The sequence below is a fragment of the Glossina fuscipes genome, unplaced genomic scaffold (assembly GCF_014805625.2).
Source record: "Glossina fuscipes isolate IAEA_lab_2018 unplaced genomic scaffold, Yale_Gfus_2 116, whole genome shotgun sequence".
NCBI lineage: Eukaryota > Metazoa > Arthropoda > Insecta > Diptera > Glossinidae > Glossina > Glossina fuscipes.
Window position 1 is genome coordinate 783,061 of NW_023998459.1, and position 21,737 is coordinate 804,797.

Consider the following 21,737-nt stretch of genomic DNA (forward strand, 5'->3'; position numbering starts at 1 on the left):
TCCTATACCTAAAAGATATAGGAGATATAGCGCCGTATGTCTCAAACTTTCAGCGCTAAGAAAAACAAGCTTTAGATCGACCGTTGTACAATTGAAAGCACCTCTTTTGAACAGAGATCGCTGGTAAGTTTTTAAATGATTCTCCGATTATGGTACGTTCATCCCGCTTCCGGAAAAGTATATTCGCAGAGAAACAAGGTATGACTTACACTGCTCAATAATGTACAAGGGCTATAAGAATCCTGAAATAGTTTGCATTATTTTCCGTCCCCAACGTCGCCGCAAAGGCAACCAAAGGTGCTATTCCAAAAAATATAAAGGTAAACACTTTTATAGTGGCCAATCAATCCCGGAATTAATCCAAAAAAAATATCTTAATTTGCAAAATTCAACCTTATTTATCAACACAGAATTCTTTAACAGTGAGACAATCTTTTCAACACTGCTCTAGCATTTTGATGATTTCTGGGAAAACTATTTGTCAACACGTTCAAAATGCGTATAATTTTATCATTTGATTCAAAACCATTTGCCCGATGCATCCTTTGGAGATTTACAAACAGATAATAGTCGGTGGAAACAAGTTTTGAGAAAACGGTGAATGGGGCAGCAATGTGAACTTCAAGCGAACGCGATACGAATTAGAAAAAAAGCCTTCTCACAATTAAATTTTTATGAGCACACTGATTTTGCTCTTAGTCGTTAGGAAGTCGACTATCATTTGCAACCACGTTTTTCAATTATCTAAAATAGAGTTCACTATGTTTTCTGGTATAACTAAACTGTTTAGGGCGCCTAGTGCGTTCAACGCCATCGGTATCTGTATCGCTTCATTTAAGACTAGCAAACCACCTACAACACTACGAGAACATTTTTGAGTTTTGTCATCACAGACAAACGTTTAACGAACGCACGCCACCAAAACTAATGTAACTACTGTAAAATTGTAGTCGAAATAATATGAAATGTTGCCAGGTATCACTTCAAATCTTCTGAAACGAAGCACCAATGTCTTGATATTTTGCAACATTTTTTATGTTTGTTTCATATAAATCATGTATAATTAGTATATATATATGTATTGAACTTCTCGATCTTATTTAAATTTCTACTATTTTATACATTCCTAAGAACGCGTCATTTCACATGAACGTCCATTTCGCACAATATACACCTCAAAGTAAAAAAAAAAAACTAATGATGATCAACAACGCATCCATTTAACAAGATTCGTGAAAATTTGACTAACTATCCAACGATGGCTCCACATATTCAAACTTGGTGCCAGACATGAAGCATACGCCTTAGCATTTAAAGACCTTAATGAGGACAACTTTCTGAAGCGGTACGTCTATTTTCCGTTATATCCTGAAAACTTCCGAATAAAAAAATTAATGGTCAACCATTATTGATGATTAGTCCGACGTCAATTTGACTCAAAAATGTGCTTATAATTATCCTGTACGCCAATTGTGCTAAAAATATGCAAAGTTTGGCGAATGGTTACAATACACAGGAAGAACTCCGGTATACCCCCTTTTTGTTAAAGCGATCGATTCAGAATCGATTTAAATATGTCTATTTATCTCCGTTCATTTTATCTAATCTAATATTAAAGTTACAAGAAAAAATTTTCAGAATTTTTAACACATAGATATAATGTAACCCAAGGATGAATGTTATCGAAAGTAGATCGGATTGAACAATTCTTCCGATGCTATCTGTGTAGCGAGTTATTTTGACAAATACGTTATATGATAAAAATTTACTGTCTTTTAATACTTCTCGAAAATAAGCAATAAAACATTAATTTAGTGTACTAATATAAATGACGGCGCAAAACTTTTGTGAACCCGCTTCCATATAAAAAATAGCCGTTTATATGGCAACAACTGATAACTTTTAGTATTTTACAATGAAAGTTTGTCCACAAACAAAGTAGTAATTTGAGGGTTAAGTTTACTCTGGTAAGTTTGGAGTAAGAGAATGAAAAAATTCAATTTTAAATCAAAAAGACCAATCATTTGCTCATATATATTAACTTCCTTGACCTACGTATTTCATGGAAGCATATTGTTGGAAAGGTATCGCAAAACGTCGAACGAAAATATTTAGAGGAAACATTTAGATTTACGCTGCGTGAAATTTAGAAACGTAATGAATTGAGAAAAATGCATTCGCAGTTTTGAAAACTTTTAAAGAGGTTCTTTCTTAAATATTCGCTGTTTTAATAACATGTTGCGTTCAAATATGGTCCTTGTTCTCGACCCTCCAAAACTTTATCCTAGAAAGTGCCGCTGTTACCGCATCTCTCTATGATAGAAGCGCACGTTTCAGCAGAACGACTTTTCGAAAGAATAGGAAAATCGGACGAAAATGGTCTGTTAACGTTTTTGGCTACTAATAGGTAAGATATTAGGCTCTAACTGACCAGCAGAGATACATTTAATAGTGGCAGTATTCTCGATGTGCTTCAGAAAAAAATTCGAAATTTCAAAAAAAAAATTTTTCTATAATATGATTTTTTCCAGACATTCTAGAGGCTTTCAGCCAACTCATTTGTTGGTTTTTATAATGGCTCAAAGAAAATTATCTTCTAAAAATATTACGGTCGTTTCTTTCCTGCAAGCTACTAAAACCTCTATTTGGCGTATCAATATCCACATGCATTACAAAATTCTTTACATTTCACATACCTGCAAACGCCTCTTTCGGTTGGCCATCAAAACGAAACCGAAAAAAAACATTTTAAATCTATGTATTTGGCGGTAATTTTTTCTCACTCCAGTGCTATTTGCAAATTTTCTCATTTTATTATTAGTTCATAACTTAATGATACACATCAAACTAAAAAAATGCTAGTTGGGTTAAGCTAATAGAAAAGAAACTGGATTTTTCTTGTTTTTTTGCTGCGTCTCATTAACTATGCCTTTGCGTGTGTTGATTAGATATATAATAACATACCTTATGACAAATTTACATAATGAAGCACTTGGTTTGCTTGAGGGGAGAAAGAGCAGAACATATTGATTAAAAAAGTTTGAAATATTATAGCGTCAGAGAATCTGTAAAGAGACATGAGTAATTAATAATTATCACACGTGCTGATTACAATGAATTTTGTCTTTAAAAGATGAATAAATGCAAGTTCCGTAAAACGGTAATTAGATCAATGATCATATTATCACTTTTATAAGCTTCTTAGCTTTAAAGGGCTATTATGTCAGAGTGTAATCTGCCAATCTATGTTACGAATCAAACAGAAACTTTCCAAACTTTCTGAGAGATAATCTAATTAAGTTCTTATTTTTTCCCTTTTCAGAAAATGCTGTGCTCTTCACAATATTTTATAACCTAATCCTGTTAGCCGACTTAATCTAAATTTTACAATTATTATTTGCATAGTGATTCCTACTAGCAGCAAATTATGTTTGGTCTTTTAAATACCACACAAATCTACGGCATACAGCAACAAACACAACAACAACAACATTCATCTGAATTATATCAACCCTCCATCCTATCATTACCGGATTCCAACAAATCTCCTATTGTCAGTTGTAAATTATTTTCTAGACACTCAACGACGAGTTTTTTAGAGAAATTTCTTAAATCGGATTTTAGTGGCGCTTACGACACCATTAAGAATTATAAACATTTTCATTATAATCATTCAACGCCGGCAAAGAGGCATTCAGAACCTTCGCAAGCGGACAGTATTCTAACTTCCTTCAATTGCTTGCAGGGTAGTTATCGACACAGTTTTGATAGTGATATCTACGAAAATTATAACTCAGAATTGAAAACATCTCACTATAAGGGTGTTGCTGCACTTACCGCTGATGAAATGACTATAAAGTGTTCAAAAAATCTGTTGGCTGTTGAGCCTGAAGTTCAAGGACCTGCAACATTGCAGAATTATCAGAAAATACCGGAAGCTTATCATGATGCAGCAGGTGACATTTTAGTGCCATCGAGTGGTGCCAGTTCGGGTGAATTTAATTGTAACAGTGATGCAACCACCGCATCAAGCATGTCATCCCTATCGCATAGCAGTAGCAATAATGCAATGAGGAGCTCAAGTTCTGGTACTAATAGTACTAACAGTTCCACTAATCTCTACAAACGTTTATCATTTGGTGGACGTAATATTAACAAATCGGATAAGAATACTGATAATGTTCAACGACAAGCAGAAGATGTGGTAAGATATTATTAATTGATTTTAAGGAAGTAAATTGGAAGTTTCTTCCATAGGCCTTTTATTTAGCAGAAGCACATTTGATTCAGCTAATATTATTTAATCTTTCGAATTTTTCAGCTCCTTTTCTGGATAGGTTTCATTAAATTACGTTTTCTTTCGTTTTATTTGCAGACGTCTGACAATTCTTCTTCGACCGCTTTAACTACAGCTACTTTAACCTCCCGTTCATTTTTGACAATTACGTCATTAAAATACAACGATCTACAACGCAGATCTTCCTCTTCTTCTTCCGGCGCTTATTTGGCAAAGAGAGATCGAAGAAAAGGTGCTATGACTCCGCAACCTGAAAAAACACCATCTGCTCAAGTACTCTCCACCACTTCTCCCTTAGCTTGTTCATCCTCTACACAATTCTCAACGGAAGAAATAGAACGACGAAAATTGATGATTATGGTCTCCAGTTATGAACAGCAAAATAAATTGTTGCAACGTGAACTAGCCAAAGAGAAGCGACGTCGTACCGAAGAGTTAGCACGAGTTTTAAAATCACTACTTTGCTTCGAATCGAAATTGAAGGCGGATATAAAATCCGCGAATCAAAAATTACTAGAAAAAGATAAAAAAATCTGTGCTTTATTACGACAAAATCAAAGTTTACGCAAGCATTTCATAAAATTGCAGGAACTCGAAAACACTCGTGATGAGGGAGTAGTTGAAGACGATGTTGAACAATCGAATATTGCTGAGGTTATGAGCGATGAACAAAAAATGTTAGAAGACTACTTGGTACTGGAAGCTTTACAATGCATTAATTGTAGGAAGCAATTTTATGACATTGAAGTTACAGAATGTGGAACACAAACTCAAGGATCTCAGAAAGAGGGAGTCAATAGAAGTAATGGTAGGAAATTTGAGTTGAGATTTTTAGAAAAATATTTTGAGCTAGTATCGGTTTTCACGTTTTTTTCCAGATGACCCCACCACAGAGCAAGGCTCGTCGAGTGATGACACCGTCTCCTCGTCGTTCTTCGGAGCACGCCGTAGTGTTCGCTATACAAGTAAACGTACGTCTGGTACATTTCGTGACTATATGCGTTCTCGTAGTATGGATATCGATGACCCAGCTTTAAGGTGCGATTTCAATTCCGAGGAGTGCTTTAGTACCATAAGCCACAACGATTCAAATGTAGGTTATGAAAAATTACCCCTGTATTCACGCACCATGGAGCGATTACATGGAGTAAGAAATGAAAGCGAGCGCGATTCCGAACACAGTGGAATGGAGACTTCAACTACACGGTCGCTATCGCGAGCCAGTTCAAAAAGTATATCGGCTAGTAGCAAAGCTAGCGAATTAAGTAACCTTTTAGACAATGACGACGGTATATTTTCGCCTACTCAGGATGGTGACTTCGAGGAAGTATTCGACGACGTTAAGAAGGGGAGTATCATAACTAGTAATAGTAATTTTTCAGAAGCTTCGCCGAAACAAATCTACGAAACCTCAACGGATGATTGGTATGCCAGTGCTTCCGATCAAGACGAAATTGCAGGCACCATAGTTTCAAAATCTTCTTATAATCAAGGTGCAATAAACCCGGTGCTGGAGTGTGTTAATCAGATACTTTTGCAACAATCCATGGAAGGAATAGAGGAGCATCGTCAGACTATTAAAGCTAATGCAACACTGCCGAGGCGTAGTTCGCTAAGCGATCGACACAATTCTCGTTGCAATAGTCAAAACAGTGATGGAAATCTGTCAAGCTCACGTAATGGTATGTTAACTCGAAAACGAGTACATTTTTCCACCAAAAACAGTATTTATATACCACGCAATGACGAGTTAGACGAAAAAACTTACGCTGAAGACATGATCTCAAACTATCAAGGTATAGCTGATTATATAGCACACTCCCCACCTTTAAGAGAGCAAGATGAAGAGCAAGAACAAAATAGTAATAGCAACAATACCAACGAACGCTTAGATGCTTTAAATTACGAAAGCATCTACAGTAACGAATATGAGCCCATAGGTTCTGAAGTTAATTCTTCTAATTTATACGTGGACATGGAGACAACGGTTAAAAGCTGTAGTTCCGAAGATACTATTGTTGATAGAGAAAATCTTAGAAACTGTCAAAAATTGCCTCCTGCTTTACCTCCCAAGCCGGCCAATCTTATAAGATTTAAAAAGTGTTTGCAGCAACTTGATGAATCCCCTGACGAATTAAGTGAAACTCACGCTACCGTTGTTGAGCCCGATTATTGTTCTATATCGGAAGTGAATGTTGGTATAACCAGTGTTCAAATTCGGGCTGACGTTCATCGTGTTCCTCTATCCGATCAGGACATAGATAGTTTGACCGAAGTGGATGTAGAAACTTCTACAGTAATGTCGGATAATGCTTCACAAAAGACTGAAGAAATTGAAGAGATTTTCGCAGATATACCAAAGTTACCAAATGTAGCGGCCATTATAGCGCCAAAATCGGCCATAACTGCGCTTAGCAAGCAAAACGATTACTTAGTAATGTCACCTATGGTTAAGGATCATTTGAGCACTCCGCCAAAGCCAACAACAGCGAAGACGAACCTGAAACAAGATAAATTAAGTTTAAGTTCTACAAGTTTAGATCAGACTGGAATAAAATCTCCAATTACCTCTAACACTTTAAGCATGGGACCCCAATACAAACGGAAACAAATACCTAACATTTTGGCAGAAATTAATAAGCGTTTAAGTTTACCTAATTTACACGCAACATCAAATTCCAACGTTAGCACTCCGAATGGAGATTTACTGAAATCGAAAATTTTATTTTCAAAAACCGCCAACGAGGTAACTGATTTACCTTTACAAGCGGAATTCGATTGGTATAATTTAGATGCCGAATATGGTAAACCGGCGCAAATGGAATTAATTAAAGTAAACGAAGCCATTAATCCTGTAATAATGCCTTCCTTATTAGCGGAAATTCAAGAAGACGGTGAAAGTGTTACAACTACTGCCGATGAATATAATCTGGATGAAGAATTCGGTCAAGATCTGGATCAATATGTAAAGACTGAAAACATTAACGCCACCAGGCAATCTAATGAAATCATCAACGCTTCGAAAACGTTACTCACAAACACTAAGGCGAAAAAAATCAAAAAGAACTTAGCAAACTTTGAAAAGTTTATAGAAACAACTGGCCTAATTTCGAAACCTTTATCCACCAAGAAAATTTATTTTGCCGGACCTTTTGTGTGATTACATTCGTAACTCTAATGAAAAAGTGTACATATAAAATTGAATATTTTAGAAATAGCAAAATAATTCAAAGATCAATTTTCATGCTTAATTTTTCTATGAAATTTCCTTAAATTACAAAAAAATAGTTATATAACTAGAAAAACTAACATATATTGTAATCTTTAATTACGAACAAGCAAAATAAATAACAAAACGAAGCCTCCCTTTAACTTTATTTCACTCGTTGTGTGATACTTTAAAAACACTATATAGCAATAAAAGAGTTTTGGTAGGAGGGGAACGGAGTTAATTACACGCAAGGACAACGAATTGTTTACTTTCATTAAAAAGTATATGTATTTTGGTCATTTTGAGACACAAACGATAATTTCCATCACCGCCAAACATCTGAAGCCGGCCTCTACAGCATAAAAGATCCAAGCAGTATTCAAGGAAGCCTACAACGTTTACTACGCCGCTATGCGGCAACATATGGTGGAGCAGAACACAGGCAAGCGCCTGCAGGCGACTGTAGTGGCGCAGTGTAGTTTACTGGGATTCGTGCTGTTTATGCTGCTGTCTGGAAAAAACTTCAGGGAGCGCAGGGACATCAACATAAAGTCCTTCTAAGATATATTTCAAAATCTAACATGTAATCATTTGTTTTTCTTTAATTTTTAATCGAGATGTGCCGCCGCTCACCAGGCCTTGACAAGCTTGCAGCAAGAAAGAGAATTAATCGGACAAGAAATTTCTTCTGATGGTATCTCCTTGCAAAATCTTACTCACATTGCTGAAAGTTGAGAAACAAGTCAAATTGAAGTTTTGAAAGAAAATTCTCAAACCGTATTCGAAGCAGAGAGAATATCTGGACAAGAAAAGAAGTCGGAAAACATAATTGATCAAACAATTTTCTCCGAATCGATGTGTTTACATGCGTCAGTTGAAAGCTTCAAAATTTTACAAAGCAATATTAATGAAAAGTCCACTAAAATTATAAAAGAAGTAAATCGCTTAGAGCAAAAAGTCCCTCACCAAGATTGGACCGATGCACAAGTTCCAATCAGGACATTCAAAAGAAAAATGTGGATCGACCACTTCTGATACAGTGATGCAATCTATGTACACTAAAAATTCATTTGTTGTAGCTCAGGGGAAAAATGGGGGATTTTATTAAGCCAATAATAGTGCGCAAATTTGCCTAGTACCTAAAAATGAAAAAAATCGCAACTGATTTCGACTGCGAGCATTGTCAATGATGAAAAAGGAAAATAAAAGTTATGCGCTTCAAACGCGAAAAACGAAAATCTTGTTGGGGAAACTGCGACACCGAATTTTGATCAACAAATAAAAAGTAACTATGAATTAGTAGAACGAAAACCTGGAGAAGAAAAACTAAGTTTATGTTCCTTAGAAAAAACACGAAAAACAAGTTACATCGAAAAAGTGAAAGCCAACGAGGAAGACTTCAAAGGAAATATTTGTTCTCTAACGCAGATGGCTTTTAACCCATTGACTGCCGGCTACGACACATATCGTATTAAGCGTGTGTATCAAAACTGCCAGCTATGAGATATCTCGTAGTGAGTGCTGCAATTTTAGATTAATTACAAATAGCCATTTCAGTTAAAAATATCTTACAAACGTGAATGAAAAATTTATATGGAGTAAAAAAACGTATTAATTTTCAGCTTTTATTTAAAAGTATTTTTATTATTGTTGCTGAATATGATAAACTCTAAAACAGATTCGACGTGGCTTTGTAGGCATTCTTTTTTTTCTATGGGAAGAAGATGATCTAAATAGTAAAAATCAGTTGCATTTATATTACAGTTCCTGCTTTCTCTTGCATTGATGCCTTCACCAAATGCATAATAACTGATTCCCTAAATTGAAGTAACGTCATCCTTTTGTTCTTTCGATTTCTTTGGTGGTGAAACACGTGTGCATTGTGCAGGAAGATTTCCAAGTTATATAGTGCAATTTTCTTTTACCAACCTATGGTTTTCTTAAGGAATGAGTAATATGACATACGTTGGTCAGAGCGATATATACCTGCCATTCCTAAAGTATAATCTCTGACTGTACCCGGTTTACCCCAAATTGTTCCACTTTTTTTCTGCACTGGAACCATTTGCACGTTGGATATAGTCAGCACATCCCGCTTATCTTTCCATTTGTGGACCATAATGGATACTGACCTGAGCCATTCAGAGTCTCCTTGATTCACTTTCTTTTCGACTAAATTTTCTGGATTTTCCTTTAGGTCGAATCTTAACGTGCGCTTATATATGTCAATTTTCTCTCCGGTTTATAGATGCGGTCCACAGTTTCCTTAAAGTGTTAGGATATTGGGTTGACCTTAAATAATCGATCATTATCTTGTTCTTCATTATTATTCAAATGTAGAAATCTCAAAATTAATTTAAAACGATTTCAAGACATTCTATTCTTCCAAATCTTTACCATCAAGTGATTACGATCGTGATCACATGTTTTTATTATCCTATACCGAATAGACGTGCGCTAAGGACTGTCCCCACGTATAATTACATTAAGTTACTGATATAATATTGTAATAGCAAAAAGAAAAACACTACGAGATAACGCGTAAGTGGCAACCAGCACAGAAATTTTATTTAGTGACGCCAGCTACGAGTTATCTCGTAGTGCTTTTTTTTTCAATAAAAATTGCTGTAAATGCTATTACAATATTATATTAGTAACTTCATATAATTATATTTTGTAAACTTTCAGGTATTCCTCAAAATAAAACCTTAGCACCCAGGGCAAGACGCTCTAAATACATCTGGCAGTCAATGGGTTAATGCCAAGCAAACTCGAAAAGAAGCGGACGTCGATATTAATTCTGTTGATGATGATAAAGGAAAGATAAGATTAATTAATTGTGAATGAAATTAACAAAGAAAACGTAAAAAAAGTAGCTCAGGTTAGAAAATTACTACCCGAATTGAATGTTGTCCCGAAGTCATTAAATAATAGCTATAACGAGGCAGTTTTTCCAAAATCTCTTCACATCTGTAATTCAAATACGACCATTACTTCGAAATCTACACAACTAAATATCGTAGTTGCTTCATTACCTAAATCATCATAATGTAATATTTCCAACAATTCGCAGGCAGCTAAGGAAACATTTCCTACTAAATCATCATCGGAAGCATCTAGTAGATTGGTAACCACTTCCACAAGACAGAAATGACAAAGAAGTCTAAATTTTCGCCCATAGCGAAAAGTAAACAAAAAATAACTGCAGAACTAATAAGGAATCAGCTAAGAGAAAAGAGATATCTGGACCCTTCCTCCAGATCGTCACTAGCTCCCTGCAGGCTTCTTTGACTTGTTTGGAAAATCGCTCAAACTCTGTTTTGAGTAATGGGAATAATGATGATAATTCCTGTATAAATGACTTAAGAAATGACAGAATTTGTTTCAAAGCCGCCATTGCTTGCTCTTGCACTCTGGTTATTTGAGATTTGTCAAGTCTTTGCACTTTCGGGAGCAACCATAGTCTACGACATCCATTTCGTCGGTCAGTACTTCACTGTTCTTTGTTGCATTAACTTCAGCCGAATCGTTCTTTATACTCGCGGAAAAATAATAGCGATAAATTTAATGGCAGAAAGCTCTCTGTTATTGTAAACAGATTAATGCTTAGGCACAAAAATTCTATTTTAGAAATATACAAGCAAGAATTACCAAGTGTTAAAAGCAAATTTAAGATTAAAGATCTGGCTGGGGAATTAAAAGCCGAAACCGAAAGTCTATGCTCTTATACACAATCAAAGTAAAAAGTGCTAAAAATCGAGAGAGTAAAATCTTCGATAAATATGAGAAAAATAGCATCACTTCCAAGTGCCTCGATTTGGTTTGGATACAAGATGAAAAATCTCCTTAAGTCCTATTACCGAAAAAAAATGTAAAAATTTATTAGCGGAAAGGGGTTCTCCTCCAAAAAAAAAAATTAATAAAACCAAAGCCAGTAAAAAGCGTGCAGAACTAGCTAAAAGAATCCACGACACGGATACTTTAGTTACACAAATACAACAGCACAAAAGAGATAAACAAAAATTAGAAGAAGTTTTTGGTAATTTTCAGGACAGTGTTAATAAAGTGAAGGACTTGTACACAGAGCCAAATGAAAAGCTGAACATTACAAGAAGAAACTTAAAAGAATTAGAAGAGAACTATAAGACTCTTCATAATGAAATGATTGATCAAAAATTGGGTTATGATCAACTACTGGATTTGCGGGAAAAAGAAAAAGGACGGCCTTTGGACTATCATGAGTTGGTTGTAAAGTATTTAAAAATTGTGGAATCGCAAGGCACCCTCAAATTGCAAGACAATCGTACAATCGTTACTGTAGTAATAAGAATCTCGAAATTTACGCATGCTGCAGTCCCGAAAAATTGCGCGTAAAGTTGAAAGTGAAAAAACAAGAAAAATCAACGCAATGCGAATTATGGCAGTAAGAGTCATATAAAAGCCATTCTATAGAAAGCAAAGATCAAGCAACACAATGCCAAGTAGAGCTATTTACTCAAGATACACAGCATACAAGCACAATGACCACATGAGAGACTTCGACTTTGTGTTTTATTAAACAACGTCACGGAGGTACTTCGCTCTCAGATCTCAAATTGTAACCCTCTGAGTAGGAAATACTTTCCGAGTTTGGGAAGTGGGATGTAACACCAAAACAATCATTATCTCTTAAAATTTAGAAATTCTATAACAGGGAAACACAAAAGCGAAGAAATAATAAAATCTCTACCCAGGTGTAACTATCAAAAAGGTAGTAAAAAAAGTGGTAGTAACTGATGCGAGATAATTTTATTTGAATTCATCTTTTCAGCTTCATGTTCGCGGAATGTCGGGCAACAAACTGAAGACGTCAGCGATTCATGGTTTTCTTCTTCGAATCTTGAATCGTTAGTTGATTCCAATTCAACCACTGATAAGCCATCTAAATTTGGCTGGAGACCTTGGGGAAGCTACGATATCATCAAAGCTTACTTGCTTTGAATATGTCCATATGCGTTTCCTCGCGTGATTGTATTAATAATTCCAATATGTTTAAACAAGCAGTTGAAATGTTTTCTGCCTGCCCTTGCTTATGCTCGTAAGATTGTTTTGGCAACAAATAAAGCAGAAACTTCGGTAACAATGCCTGGAATTCGATGTGTAATTGATGCTGGTTAAAACGACGAACACCTAGCATAGGTTGAATTTTTGGCGTGCAGTGCGCATGTCACAAGCTCAAGCATGCCAACGATGTAGCCGCGTTGGGCGCGATGCTCCTGGTGTTTGTTACTGCACTTACACGCAGCACGAAATGAATGCTTTCGAAAAGATGCCTACACCCATTCTTCTCCAATGATTTGCCCTTGGATTGAATTGTCGCAGTTTCGACTTCCTTGATCGTCCTTCTCCGGAAGCAATTGTAACCCTAAATTGCCGCGCCACGGTTCGGGTGCATGGAGGGAATGCTTTATTTAGTGGCAGTACTTTCAGGAGAAAATGTTTTGTTACGAGTAATGAAAAATGGGAATAGGTGGCTCTTGCTCATACATTTTTGCAATGCTTGACCCATAGCGAATATTCACTCATTGCGAGGAGGCGCAGAGGAGTGGATGCGTGGAGGAGTGGACACGCGGAGGCCTGGAGATCGCTATTATGATCTGGTGAGCGGCGGCACATCTCGGTTAAAGATTAAATAAAAACAAATGATTACTTGTTAGACTATAAAATATATCTTAAAAGGACTTTATGTTGATGTCCTTGCGCTCCTTGAAGTTTTTTCCAGATAGCAGCATAAACAGCACGAATCCCAATAAATTAGTTCGGTGCATCAAGCCGCTCCTGCACGATCTTGCTGTCCAGAAGAAGGCAAGTCTCTCCACTAACGTCGCCTGCATACACCTACCTATATTCTGCTCGACCATATGTTGCCTCAAGCACGCGTATAAAACCTCGTAGGCCTCCTTAAATGCTGCGTGGACCTGTTGCAATGGAAACGCCAGCTTGCGATATTTGGAGATGAAGGTCGAACCTCTTCCTACAGCGGGAGAACTTGCAGACATGCCTGGAATCCCAGCTGGTCAAGGATGTACCGCGCAATTGCGCATCCTGTGAGCAGCTGCAGGAATTCTTCAAGTTCTGCTGGAGGGTCAGATTGCTAAATACCTCCCCATCAAGGTCGAATGGTACTATATATTCTTCGGCCTCCGCTTCCAGTTTTGCAGCGCAATGCATTGATGAGGAGGTAGTCGTTATCAGTTCTGACTCCTTCTGTCCACCGTTCCACCTGTAAGGCCACCAGATTTCTTGTCAGCGTCACTATTTCTTCTGATGACCTGGTCCTCTCCCTCATGCACAACGCCATCCTGGCTTGCCCTGTATGGCGCGATGGTTATGCTAGGGTAAGCAGCTCGTCCATGAGTGCTCCGAAGTTCCTGATTGTCAGCCGCGCGTCCGCCGCTAAATTTTTTAATAAATAATCATGAACGTCTGCCCAGTCAGCTTTGAGCTCCGCTGTTGATCGAGCTATGGTGGAAGATGTGCGCGAACTTCGTCAGCATTGCGGTCAGGTCGCACGTCCTTTGCGCCTTGCCATCATCGTCTGTAGTGAAATAGGATTCCCCATAGCATGCTATATGCCGGCATGCAGCCTCTCATTTCCCAGAATGAAGAGCTGAGCGCTTTCATCTGAGCCAGCTTTGTTATTATATTCGCATCGTACATGTCATTTGTCTACCTATACTTAGCCAGGAATGCGTGTAATATGTGGGGGTAGTCAAAGAGTACAAGTACCTGATGTGTGCTGCCGTCTGCCCGCCTCATGTTGTACACGCCGTTAATAAATTTTCCGAGGAATCGTCTGTTAGGCACATTTCTGCCGCAGACGACAGCCCCTCACAGCCAAGCAAAAATTCAGTGGTATGTCAAAATTACCAAAAATCAATAAACAGTTGTCTCACAATGAGCAAAATCAACCAGTGCGTGTGTGAAAATGCCGAAAATCAATCCACATTACTCTGAAAATGAACAAAATACATATATTTTTTTATAAAAGCTCTTAATACAACTGATAATAAGAAAAAAGCTTCTAATGTGGTAGGTACAATGGTGTCTGAAAAAAATTATAGAAAGACATCTAACTAAAGGCAGAAAATTCATTGTACTTACTTTACGAAATAATCTTTCTATTTCGTTAAAAATCCGCCTGAGTGGGCGAAGGCAAGGAAACTCGACTAGCAACTCAATGGTCGTGGGTTCAAATCTCAAGTGCGGTAGAGTTTTCAATAAAGCTGAAAGCCTTAGATGCTAGTGCTTTAAGACTTTAGTCTTAGAATTTATTCTCTGGCTAAATTTATAATATTGATAATAATAATAATAATATTTCGTTAAATAAGTACACAATAGCTACCATTTTTTCTTTAAAATAGCATTTAATGGTACTTAGAGATATGTACAATATGTAAAACTTTTTACTTATAATACTCAATAAGAGTACTGAGTCGCTGAGTCTGAAGGATACTTTTTACATGAGAATGCAATACACAATAATATTAATATTGCATCATTTTAAAAATAACATAAGTAGCGTCGCCAAAATCAGTGTAACTAATATCTAAAACCATAAATACGAAGAAAATGTTTAAAAAAAAACATGAAAAAATATTCACTGACGCTTAAAAATTGCAGAATTGGTGTGAAAACGATACAAAAGTGGCATTGATTGCAACAATAAAATTGACACTACAATCTGCGACAATTTTTTCGCCTTTGAGCTTGTCTCACATGATAGCAATTTAGCCATGGCAGCTTCTCCTGCACCAAAAAACTGAAAACCTACACCATAGCTTTTTTGTTGATATTGCTGGTGGTAACTTGCAATGTCTTAGTATCCTTATACACCATAGTTACAATGGTTTTACAATATTTACCATAGCAAGACGATGTTTAGACTTGACGCCGCATTTTGAGATTAAACTCGAAAACGAATTATGAAATAATTATATTTCAAATATATAAAACTTTGGTTTTATTTCTTTTACTTTTATTTCTTTTACATAAATGTTTTGACACACTTTATGGGAAATAATACCCTTTCAAATGTCGATCAAACATCTAATTGATTCAAAAACACTTGGAATGTATTCTTCATGTAAACACTGTCTATTGATTTCTTAGACAATGTCTGCCGTAATGCAAAACGGCAACTTTTCATATTGTATTCCGTGTGGAATTTCTCTTCGCAACGCAGTAAGCCCAGTTGCATGAGCAGGTAATTAGTAATACGCCGTTCTTGTTTAGTTTGCACCGCATAATCCGCAGTTTCTTGATACAAAGCCACAGCCAATTCTAAAGCTTCTGCCGATGACTGGGCTAGATGGGCACATTTTAGAGCAGTAAATACTAACAGCAACAAGTGATTGTCACCTTGAAATTGCTAAAAAAAAAACTTGATAAATTAAGTATAAAAAGGTACACGTTTTGAACAAGAATAATTACATTAATGATTTCCATAAAACCCTTCAATTTATTTGAATCTCTAAGCGAATCAAACATTTGAAGCGGACACGGCTTCTGACTTAGACAGAACGTTTCATAAGTGGCAATGCTAGAAGTTATGTTTTTACTAGAAATAATCGATTCGTTAGTGTTAAGCATCTGTAAAAATATGAACAGCATGATTTTTTACTGGGTTTTTTATAACAAACAAGGCTACCTTCGAGGCAAAGTCTTGATTCGTTGTGTAAGCTGTTTTATCATTTGTATTTTCAACATAATCTTCGTCTTCTTCAACCTCTTCAGTGGTATCGTTATGATGATCGTCATATAATTCATCTTCTTCATCAAACGTCTCATCTATGTTGCCTTCATCGTAATCTTCATCACCATCATCTCCGTTCTCCTCATCTAAGTCCTCATCATCTTCGATTTCTGACTGATCTTCGAGCATTTCTTCCAAGACATCCGGATTTTTAAAACATCGCAGAGCGTTCTTAATAGCTTCGCAACCCGTACGTCCAAACTAAAGAGATTTATGTGATAAATAGCTTATTAGAATAACATTTCGCGACTCTTCCTTTACCTGATTGCCATCTAAAATTAGTTTTCTTAACTTAGGTTTATTTTTCAAAGCGGTTATTAACACCAAACCACCGTCAACGCCAATTTCGTTGAAACCTAAGTTCACTATTTCCAACTCATGGTGATTCTCCTCCAGGGCATCGGCAAAATTGTAAGCACCATTTGTTTTAAGCAAGCAATCGCCAAAATTAATCTCTCGTAAGCTGCAAAAAAATTTGTTTAAATCGTTCTCCGTCACTTCCAAAGGCTTACCTTACCCTGGTATATAAGCAAATGCATCAGCCAAATACGAAGCTCCCTTGCTTGCTACAGTGTTGTCATTTAAATTTAATACTTTTAAATTAGGGTTATGTTTAATACCCTCAGCTAATGCCTGTATACCAATATGATATATGGAGTTCTGCGGCATTGTAATTTCTTCCAATGTTTTTAAAGTAGAAAATATTTTAGCTATAGCTTTGGCTCCGTCATTCTCCAAACGATTGCGGCCTGCTACAAACATTTTCAATTTTAGCGGTTTGCCAGCTTCAGTGCTATTTCTGTGACAATCTAGTATCGCCTTCGACAACATTTGACCGCCGCCTATACCCAAACCGCAGTTGTTTAGTCGCAGTTCCTGCAAAGTGTAGCAAACAGATGAACGTAACAACTCCTCCAGTCCTGCCATTCCATTCGGTCCCAAGGCGTTATCACTCAAGTCCAAGACTGTTAGTCGGGCATTGGCTATAATTAGCCCTTTCCCCAAGTTCTTCAATGCTTCTGGAATCTCGGCTTTGAGACGTCCTGTGAACATGTCCTTCCATAAGGCTTTGTAAAATTCGGGATGTTTTTCTAAAGCTTTTCCTATAGCAGCCGCGCCCGCAACCCCCAAAGTGTTGCCATTCAGTTTCAAGTAGTGCACTACCTTTTGGGTTTCCAAAGCAGAAACCACGTCTTTAACTGCCAATATTTAATAATGTAAATACGCTTTTAATTCGAAGCTTTTCTACAAATATATTTTACCATCTTCTGCTTCGCTCCAGTTTTTTTGCAAATCTTCAAAAGATAAACCCTCCTCATTAGAATTTTCTGTCAATTCTTTGGCCAAATCAGCAAAATTGAAGGCAGACATTTTTATTTTCTAAAAAAATTTTATACACGTATTTAAATTTTGTAAAAACTTCTTTCTAATTTTTCCACTTTTGCAATTTTTTTGCCGCTTTTCAACCTCGAAACTTCAATAAATACTAAAACGCGGAATTCTTTATTGGAATTTATACTTCGTTCAAAGTAAAACAGCTCTGTTTAAGAGCAGTTCTTCTTTTTCTTTAGAAACATTCATAGGATATCGATTACATAAAACCCAATAATGACAACACAAATCAGCATGAAGTTAAATTTCTAAAATGAGACAACTTCATTAAAGTAAGGTTTGAAATGCGTCAACTTGACGCATATAGTTTATAATACAAACAACTATCCCTATTGTATTCAGCTATTGTCAAATTATGACAATTGTTAAAAACAAGCAACAACGTAACAATTATTCATATATTCATGTTACAAAATTCCGTAAAAATAATTATTAAAGAAAGAGAGAGTGAATTGTCTTAATGTCGATTCATTATAATCATGGTGACAAACATGTATAAACATACATATACATACAATGTTGTGGGAAGGCAAAAATTCACATAAGCCCATGAAAAGGTTCAAATAGGCCAAAAGACTAGCCATGTATCGTAAAATAACCATAAAGTATTGGTTTTTCTTAGCCATTATTTGTTTAGTAACATGCGCTAGTTATTGGCTACTTTGGTCAGAAGTTCGTTTAGAAAGTGGTACGTATGTCGTTCTTTATTGCCTTGATATGTACATTGTGATTTTCTGCTTTATAGCCATTAAACCCTTGAACAAATTAAGTCGGAGTTCAACTAGTGTGGATCCACATAATTCGTTGACTGGTGTCGATTTTTATGATTACGACGAACAATTAGTGGTTTTGTATAATCGCGTACCCAAAACGGGTTCCACGAGTTTTGTAAATATTGCTTATGACTTATGTAAAAAGAATAAATTTCACGTCTTGCATATCAATGTTACTGCAAATATGCACGTTTTATCATTGCCAAATCAGGTGGGCGCTAAAATTATTGGAGTATAGCATAATAAATAATTTTTTCAGTTTTTTTCCAGATAACTTTTGTGCGTAACATTACTAAATGGCATCAAATGAAGCCTGCTTTGTACCATGGTCATATGGCGTTTTTAGATTTTTCAAAGTAAGTTACATACGGAATATAGAAGACGCGTTATGATGGACATACACGCAATTTTCTCTATTAAACACAGTTAATAAATTTCAAATATGATGTCCACAGTAGTTTTATTATTCGTGGTCGTGTATTCAATTATACGTATTTACGTATATGCCTAGGTTTTAAGGTAAAACTGTGAGCTCTTTGCTGTTTCTCTCTAATTTAAATACGGATTTACTCTACATATATAAGCGACTTTATTAAAAGTGCCACAACTTATCATGCCTGTTATCATGTCCTGTTAAATGCAAAATGTTTTGATCGCGGTCTGTAAAGCAGGCTTAGGACAACCACTATACGTTTATAAGAGCTTTCATAGCATACTTTATTTACGATTAACTTTGACAAGGGAAAATTCGTGGTCGCCAGGTTTTAAAAAATAAATGCCGTACTTTTGGTAGTTTGAAACATTACTATGCAAAGCGGCTTACAAAATAATGCCAAGTTACTTGCCTTCGGAAATAAATTAAAGGAAAAAATACACATAAAATAAAGATATGCCCTGCAGTGACCAAAAGCTTAATGTTTTCTAATCCGTTTTATAATTACCAGATTTCAAATATCTAAACCTATCTACATCAACATAGTGCGTAAACCGTTGGACAGACTTGTTTCCTATTACTATTTTTTACGTTATGGTGATAATTATCGTCCAAACTTAATAAGGAAGAAAGCGGGTAATAAAATCGTAAGTAAATAAGCTTTCTAGAAAATAAAAACCAGAATAATTAAATTTATTTAAAGACGTTCGATGAATGTGTGGAATTAAAACAAGCAGACTGTGATCCAAAAAATATGTGGTTACAAATACCATTCTTTTGTGGTCAGGCTGCAGAATGTTGGGAGCCGGGCAGTAAATGGGCTTTGGAGCAAGCTAAACGGAACCTAGTTAATGAATATTTTTTAGTCGGCGTCACCGAGCAAATGGATAATTTTATTGATTTATTAGAAAGATCTCTGCCCAGGTAATTGCCTACGTATTCTGGCCACTATGGTTATATTTGCAATAAATAAAAAGGAACGCGTGAACTACATTCCATTTTTCCTTAGAGAATGTAATGTAATAGACTCGTTGTCTGCATTTGGCTTTGCTAGTTTATAACGTTGTCATTTCATGTTGTGAATTCGATCTCTTGACATTCGGAAAAGTGTAAAAATTTTGGAGCATACTCCATAGCATTTATTTTTTGCGTAACGTTTTTTTATGTTGCGTGTTGAACGTCATATATTCGTGTTGTTTACGCTAACAACAATGTTACGTTTACAATGATATAGTGATACAGTAGTATTTTTTATGGGAGATTGTTCGTCAAAAGGGCTTATTAAAGATCGTCGAAAGTAGTTTTGATTCAAAAGAAAAATTCATGCTTATTTACACCAATTAACGTTATTTTTATTTTTAATAGAATATTTCAAGGTTTCCGTGAATACTATCAACATTCTAATAAATCCCATTTACGTCAGACGACTTCTAAAATTCCACCTAGAGAGGAGACAATAGGAGAGATTATGAAATCAAAAATCTGGCAAATGGAAGATGAATTGTATAAATTTGCTTTGATGCAGTTTGAATTTAACAAACGTAAACTTACCGTGCCCGATAATAAGCACTTACAGAAATTTATGTATGAAAAAATTAGACCCAAATAGTAGAAGAAAGAGGTGCAAAAGCGGTAATTTGTGTACATATATGTGCAGTTTTTTTTGTATTTGTTATAGGAAAAAAAGTACTTAATTTTTTTTAAATAAATTTTTTCAAAAGTATTTTGTTAGAATATATTAAAAAGAGTTTCTTAAATTAATCTTTACCTTGAAAAATATTAAGCAATAATTCAAAGGTGTCTACTTAGTCTGAATGTTATAGTAAAATTTTAGTGCATATCACTTATATACACACGCTCCCATACATGGATCTAATCTATATCTGTGAACTTTTTACGGATTTAAGATTTTAAATGAACAATTTTTGTACTATGAAAGACAATAGAAGAAAATCAAGTATCTTATGTAAAACAAAAAAAAAAACGTTAAAAAAAGACATAAAAATCTTATTAAAAATTAAAGAAACATTAGTTAAAAAAATAACTAAGAGAATTAAATATAAGTTTTATGTGTTATTTTTTAAATAAATTTGAAAATAAAAAAATCGTAATCATTTGTTTCAATAAGATTAATGTTCTAAGACCCCGGTGACAAGTAGTAGTTTAAAATTATTTTATGGAATAATTTAAAAAAATCGCTATCGCGAGTTCATAACGCTATACTCAAAAATGGGCGCTTCGCCCTATCCGGGGATGCGCACTAGTGACCCCACAAGCGTATTATGCATATTGTGCAGGCGATTAAATTTAATTTCTTCGTAAAGACTTTCTGGCTTCCAAGTCTCATCCCAATACGGAATGGACACTGTTTCACCAAATTTGTATAACTGAAGACCACAACAACCGACTGCATTAAGTATAGAGGCATTGTGAATGACTTTGTAAGTGATTTCATTCTCTGTAGGTCGTAGAGCGTGGTCTGTGTGCGTCGTGGCGTCAAATGGATCTCTATCAAATATATGCCTTGAAAAATTTCTACCACAGTCTTTTACGTTCGAGAGAACGCCCAAGATGTGTACTTTCTTTTAGCAATAAGACGAATGATCCATCTACAAAGTTCTGCAAGTCACAGTTGACAAAGTCAACAGTGTCTGGTCTCTGCATGCTTTTATGCAATTTTTTCGCGGAGCCTATTAAGGCATTTTTTAATTTCTGGTTTAAATTCATGGTAATTAACAACGATATGTCAATTAAACTTTAAAGTAACCAGAAGAAAGGAGCTTGCTCTTCTTCAAAATATGAAATATATTAAGTCTTTTCCCATTTCCTTCATTAGG

The 21,737-nt window shown here is 35.7% G+C and overlaps 3 protein-coding genes and 1 long non-coding RNA gene across 4 annotated transcripts in view; 3 read left to right on the forward strand and 1 right to left on the reverse strand.

Annotated features, from left to right (window-relative positions):
- Nucleotides 1-7,559, forward strand: part of LOC119640256 — a 104,553-nt gene extending 96,994 nt beyond the window's left edge. The window contains exons 2-4 of the mRNA XM_038038149.1: nt 3,323-4,204; nt 4,376-5,105; nt 5,176-7,559. Of these exons, the coding sequence (XP_037894077.1) occupies nt 3,428-4,204; nt 4,376-5,105; nt 5,176-7,457 (3,789 nt within the window). The 5' untranslated portion in view covers nt 3,323-3,427 and the 3' untranslated portion in view covers nt 7,458-7,559. The remainder of the gene's footprint in view (nt 1-3,322; nt 4,205-4,375; nt 5,106-5,175) is intronic.
- A 2,506-nt stretch (nt 7,560-10,065) lies between these two features.
- On the forward strand, nt 10,066-14,743 carry LOC119640258. The gene is made up of 3 exons (XR_005247630.1): nt 10,066-10,135; nt 10,197-12,258; nt 12,319-14,743. It is a non-coding gene; the product is annotated as an uncharacterized LOC119640258 (long non-coding RNA).
- A 757-nt stretch (nt 14,744-15,500) lies between these two features.
- Nucleotides 15,501-17,846, reverse strand: LOC119640217 (ran GTPase-activating protein). Its single transcript, XM_038038086.1, has 6 exons — nt 17,565-17,846; nt 16,820-17,501; nt 16,564-16,765; nt 16,198-16,503; nt 15,981-16,139; nt 15,501-15,918 (listed from the first exon to the last, which is right to left on the reverse strand). Exons 1-6 carry the CDS (start codon nt 17,671-17,673, stop codon nt 15,589-15,591), a joined length of 1,788 nt encoding a protein of 595 aa, XP_037894014.1. The 5' UTR covers nt 17,674-17,846; the 3' UTR covers nt 15,501-15,588.
- A 245-nt stretch (nt 17,847-18,091) lies between these two features.
- LOC119640238 (heparin sulfate O-sulfotransferase) lies at nt 18,092-20,601 on the forward strand. Its single transcript, XM_038038126.1, has 6 exons — nt 18,092-18,382; nt 18,440-18,678; nt 18,738-18,823; nt 19,412-19,547; nt 19,604-19,824; nt 20,266-20,601. The coding sequence occupies exons 1-6, from the start codon at nt 18,277-18,279 to the stop codon at nt 20,507-20,509; spliced, it is 1,032 nt and encodes a 343-aa protein (XP_037894054.1). The 5' UTR covers nt 18,092-18,276; the 3' UTR covers nt 20,510-20,601.
- The last annotated feature ends 1,136 nt before the right edge of the window (nt 20,602-21,737 follow it).

Bases quoted from the DNA above. Each gene is read 5' to 3' on its own strand.
- LOC119640238 (XM_038038126.1), top strand. From the start codon at position 18,277: ATGTATCGTAAAATAACCATAAAGTATTGGTTTTTCTTAGCCATTATT. The intron at 18,679-18,737 runs GTGGGCGCTAAA...GTTTTTTTCCAG, and splicing joins TTTTATCATTGCCAAATCAG to ATAACTTTTGTGCGTAACAT. The intron at 18,824-19,411 runs GTAAGTTACATA...TATAATTACCAG, and splicing joins GCGTTTTTAGATTTTTCAAA to ATTTCAAATATCTAAACCTA.
- LOC119640217 (XM_038038086.1), bottom strand. From the start codon at position 17,673: ATGTCTGCCTTCAATTTTGCTGATTTGGCCAAAGAATTGACAGAAAAT. The intron at 17,502-17,564 runs GTAAAATATATT...AAATATTGGCAG, and splicing joins CTGGAGCGAAGCAGAAGATG to TTAAAGACGTGGTTTCTGCT. The intron at 16,504-16,563 runs GTAAAGGAAGAG...AAATCTCTTTAG, and splicing joins TAATTTTAGATGGCAATCAG to TTTGGACGTACGGGTTGCGA.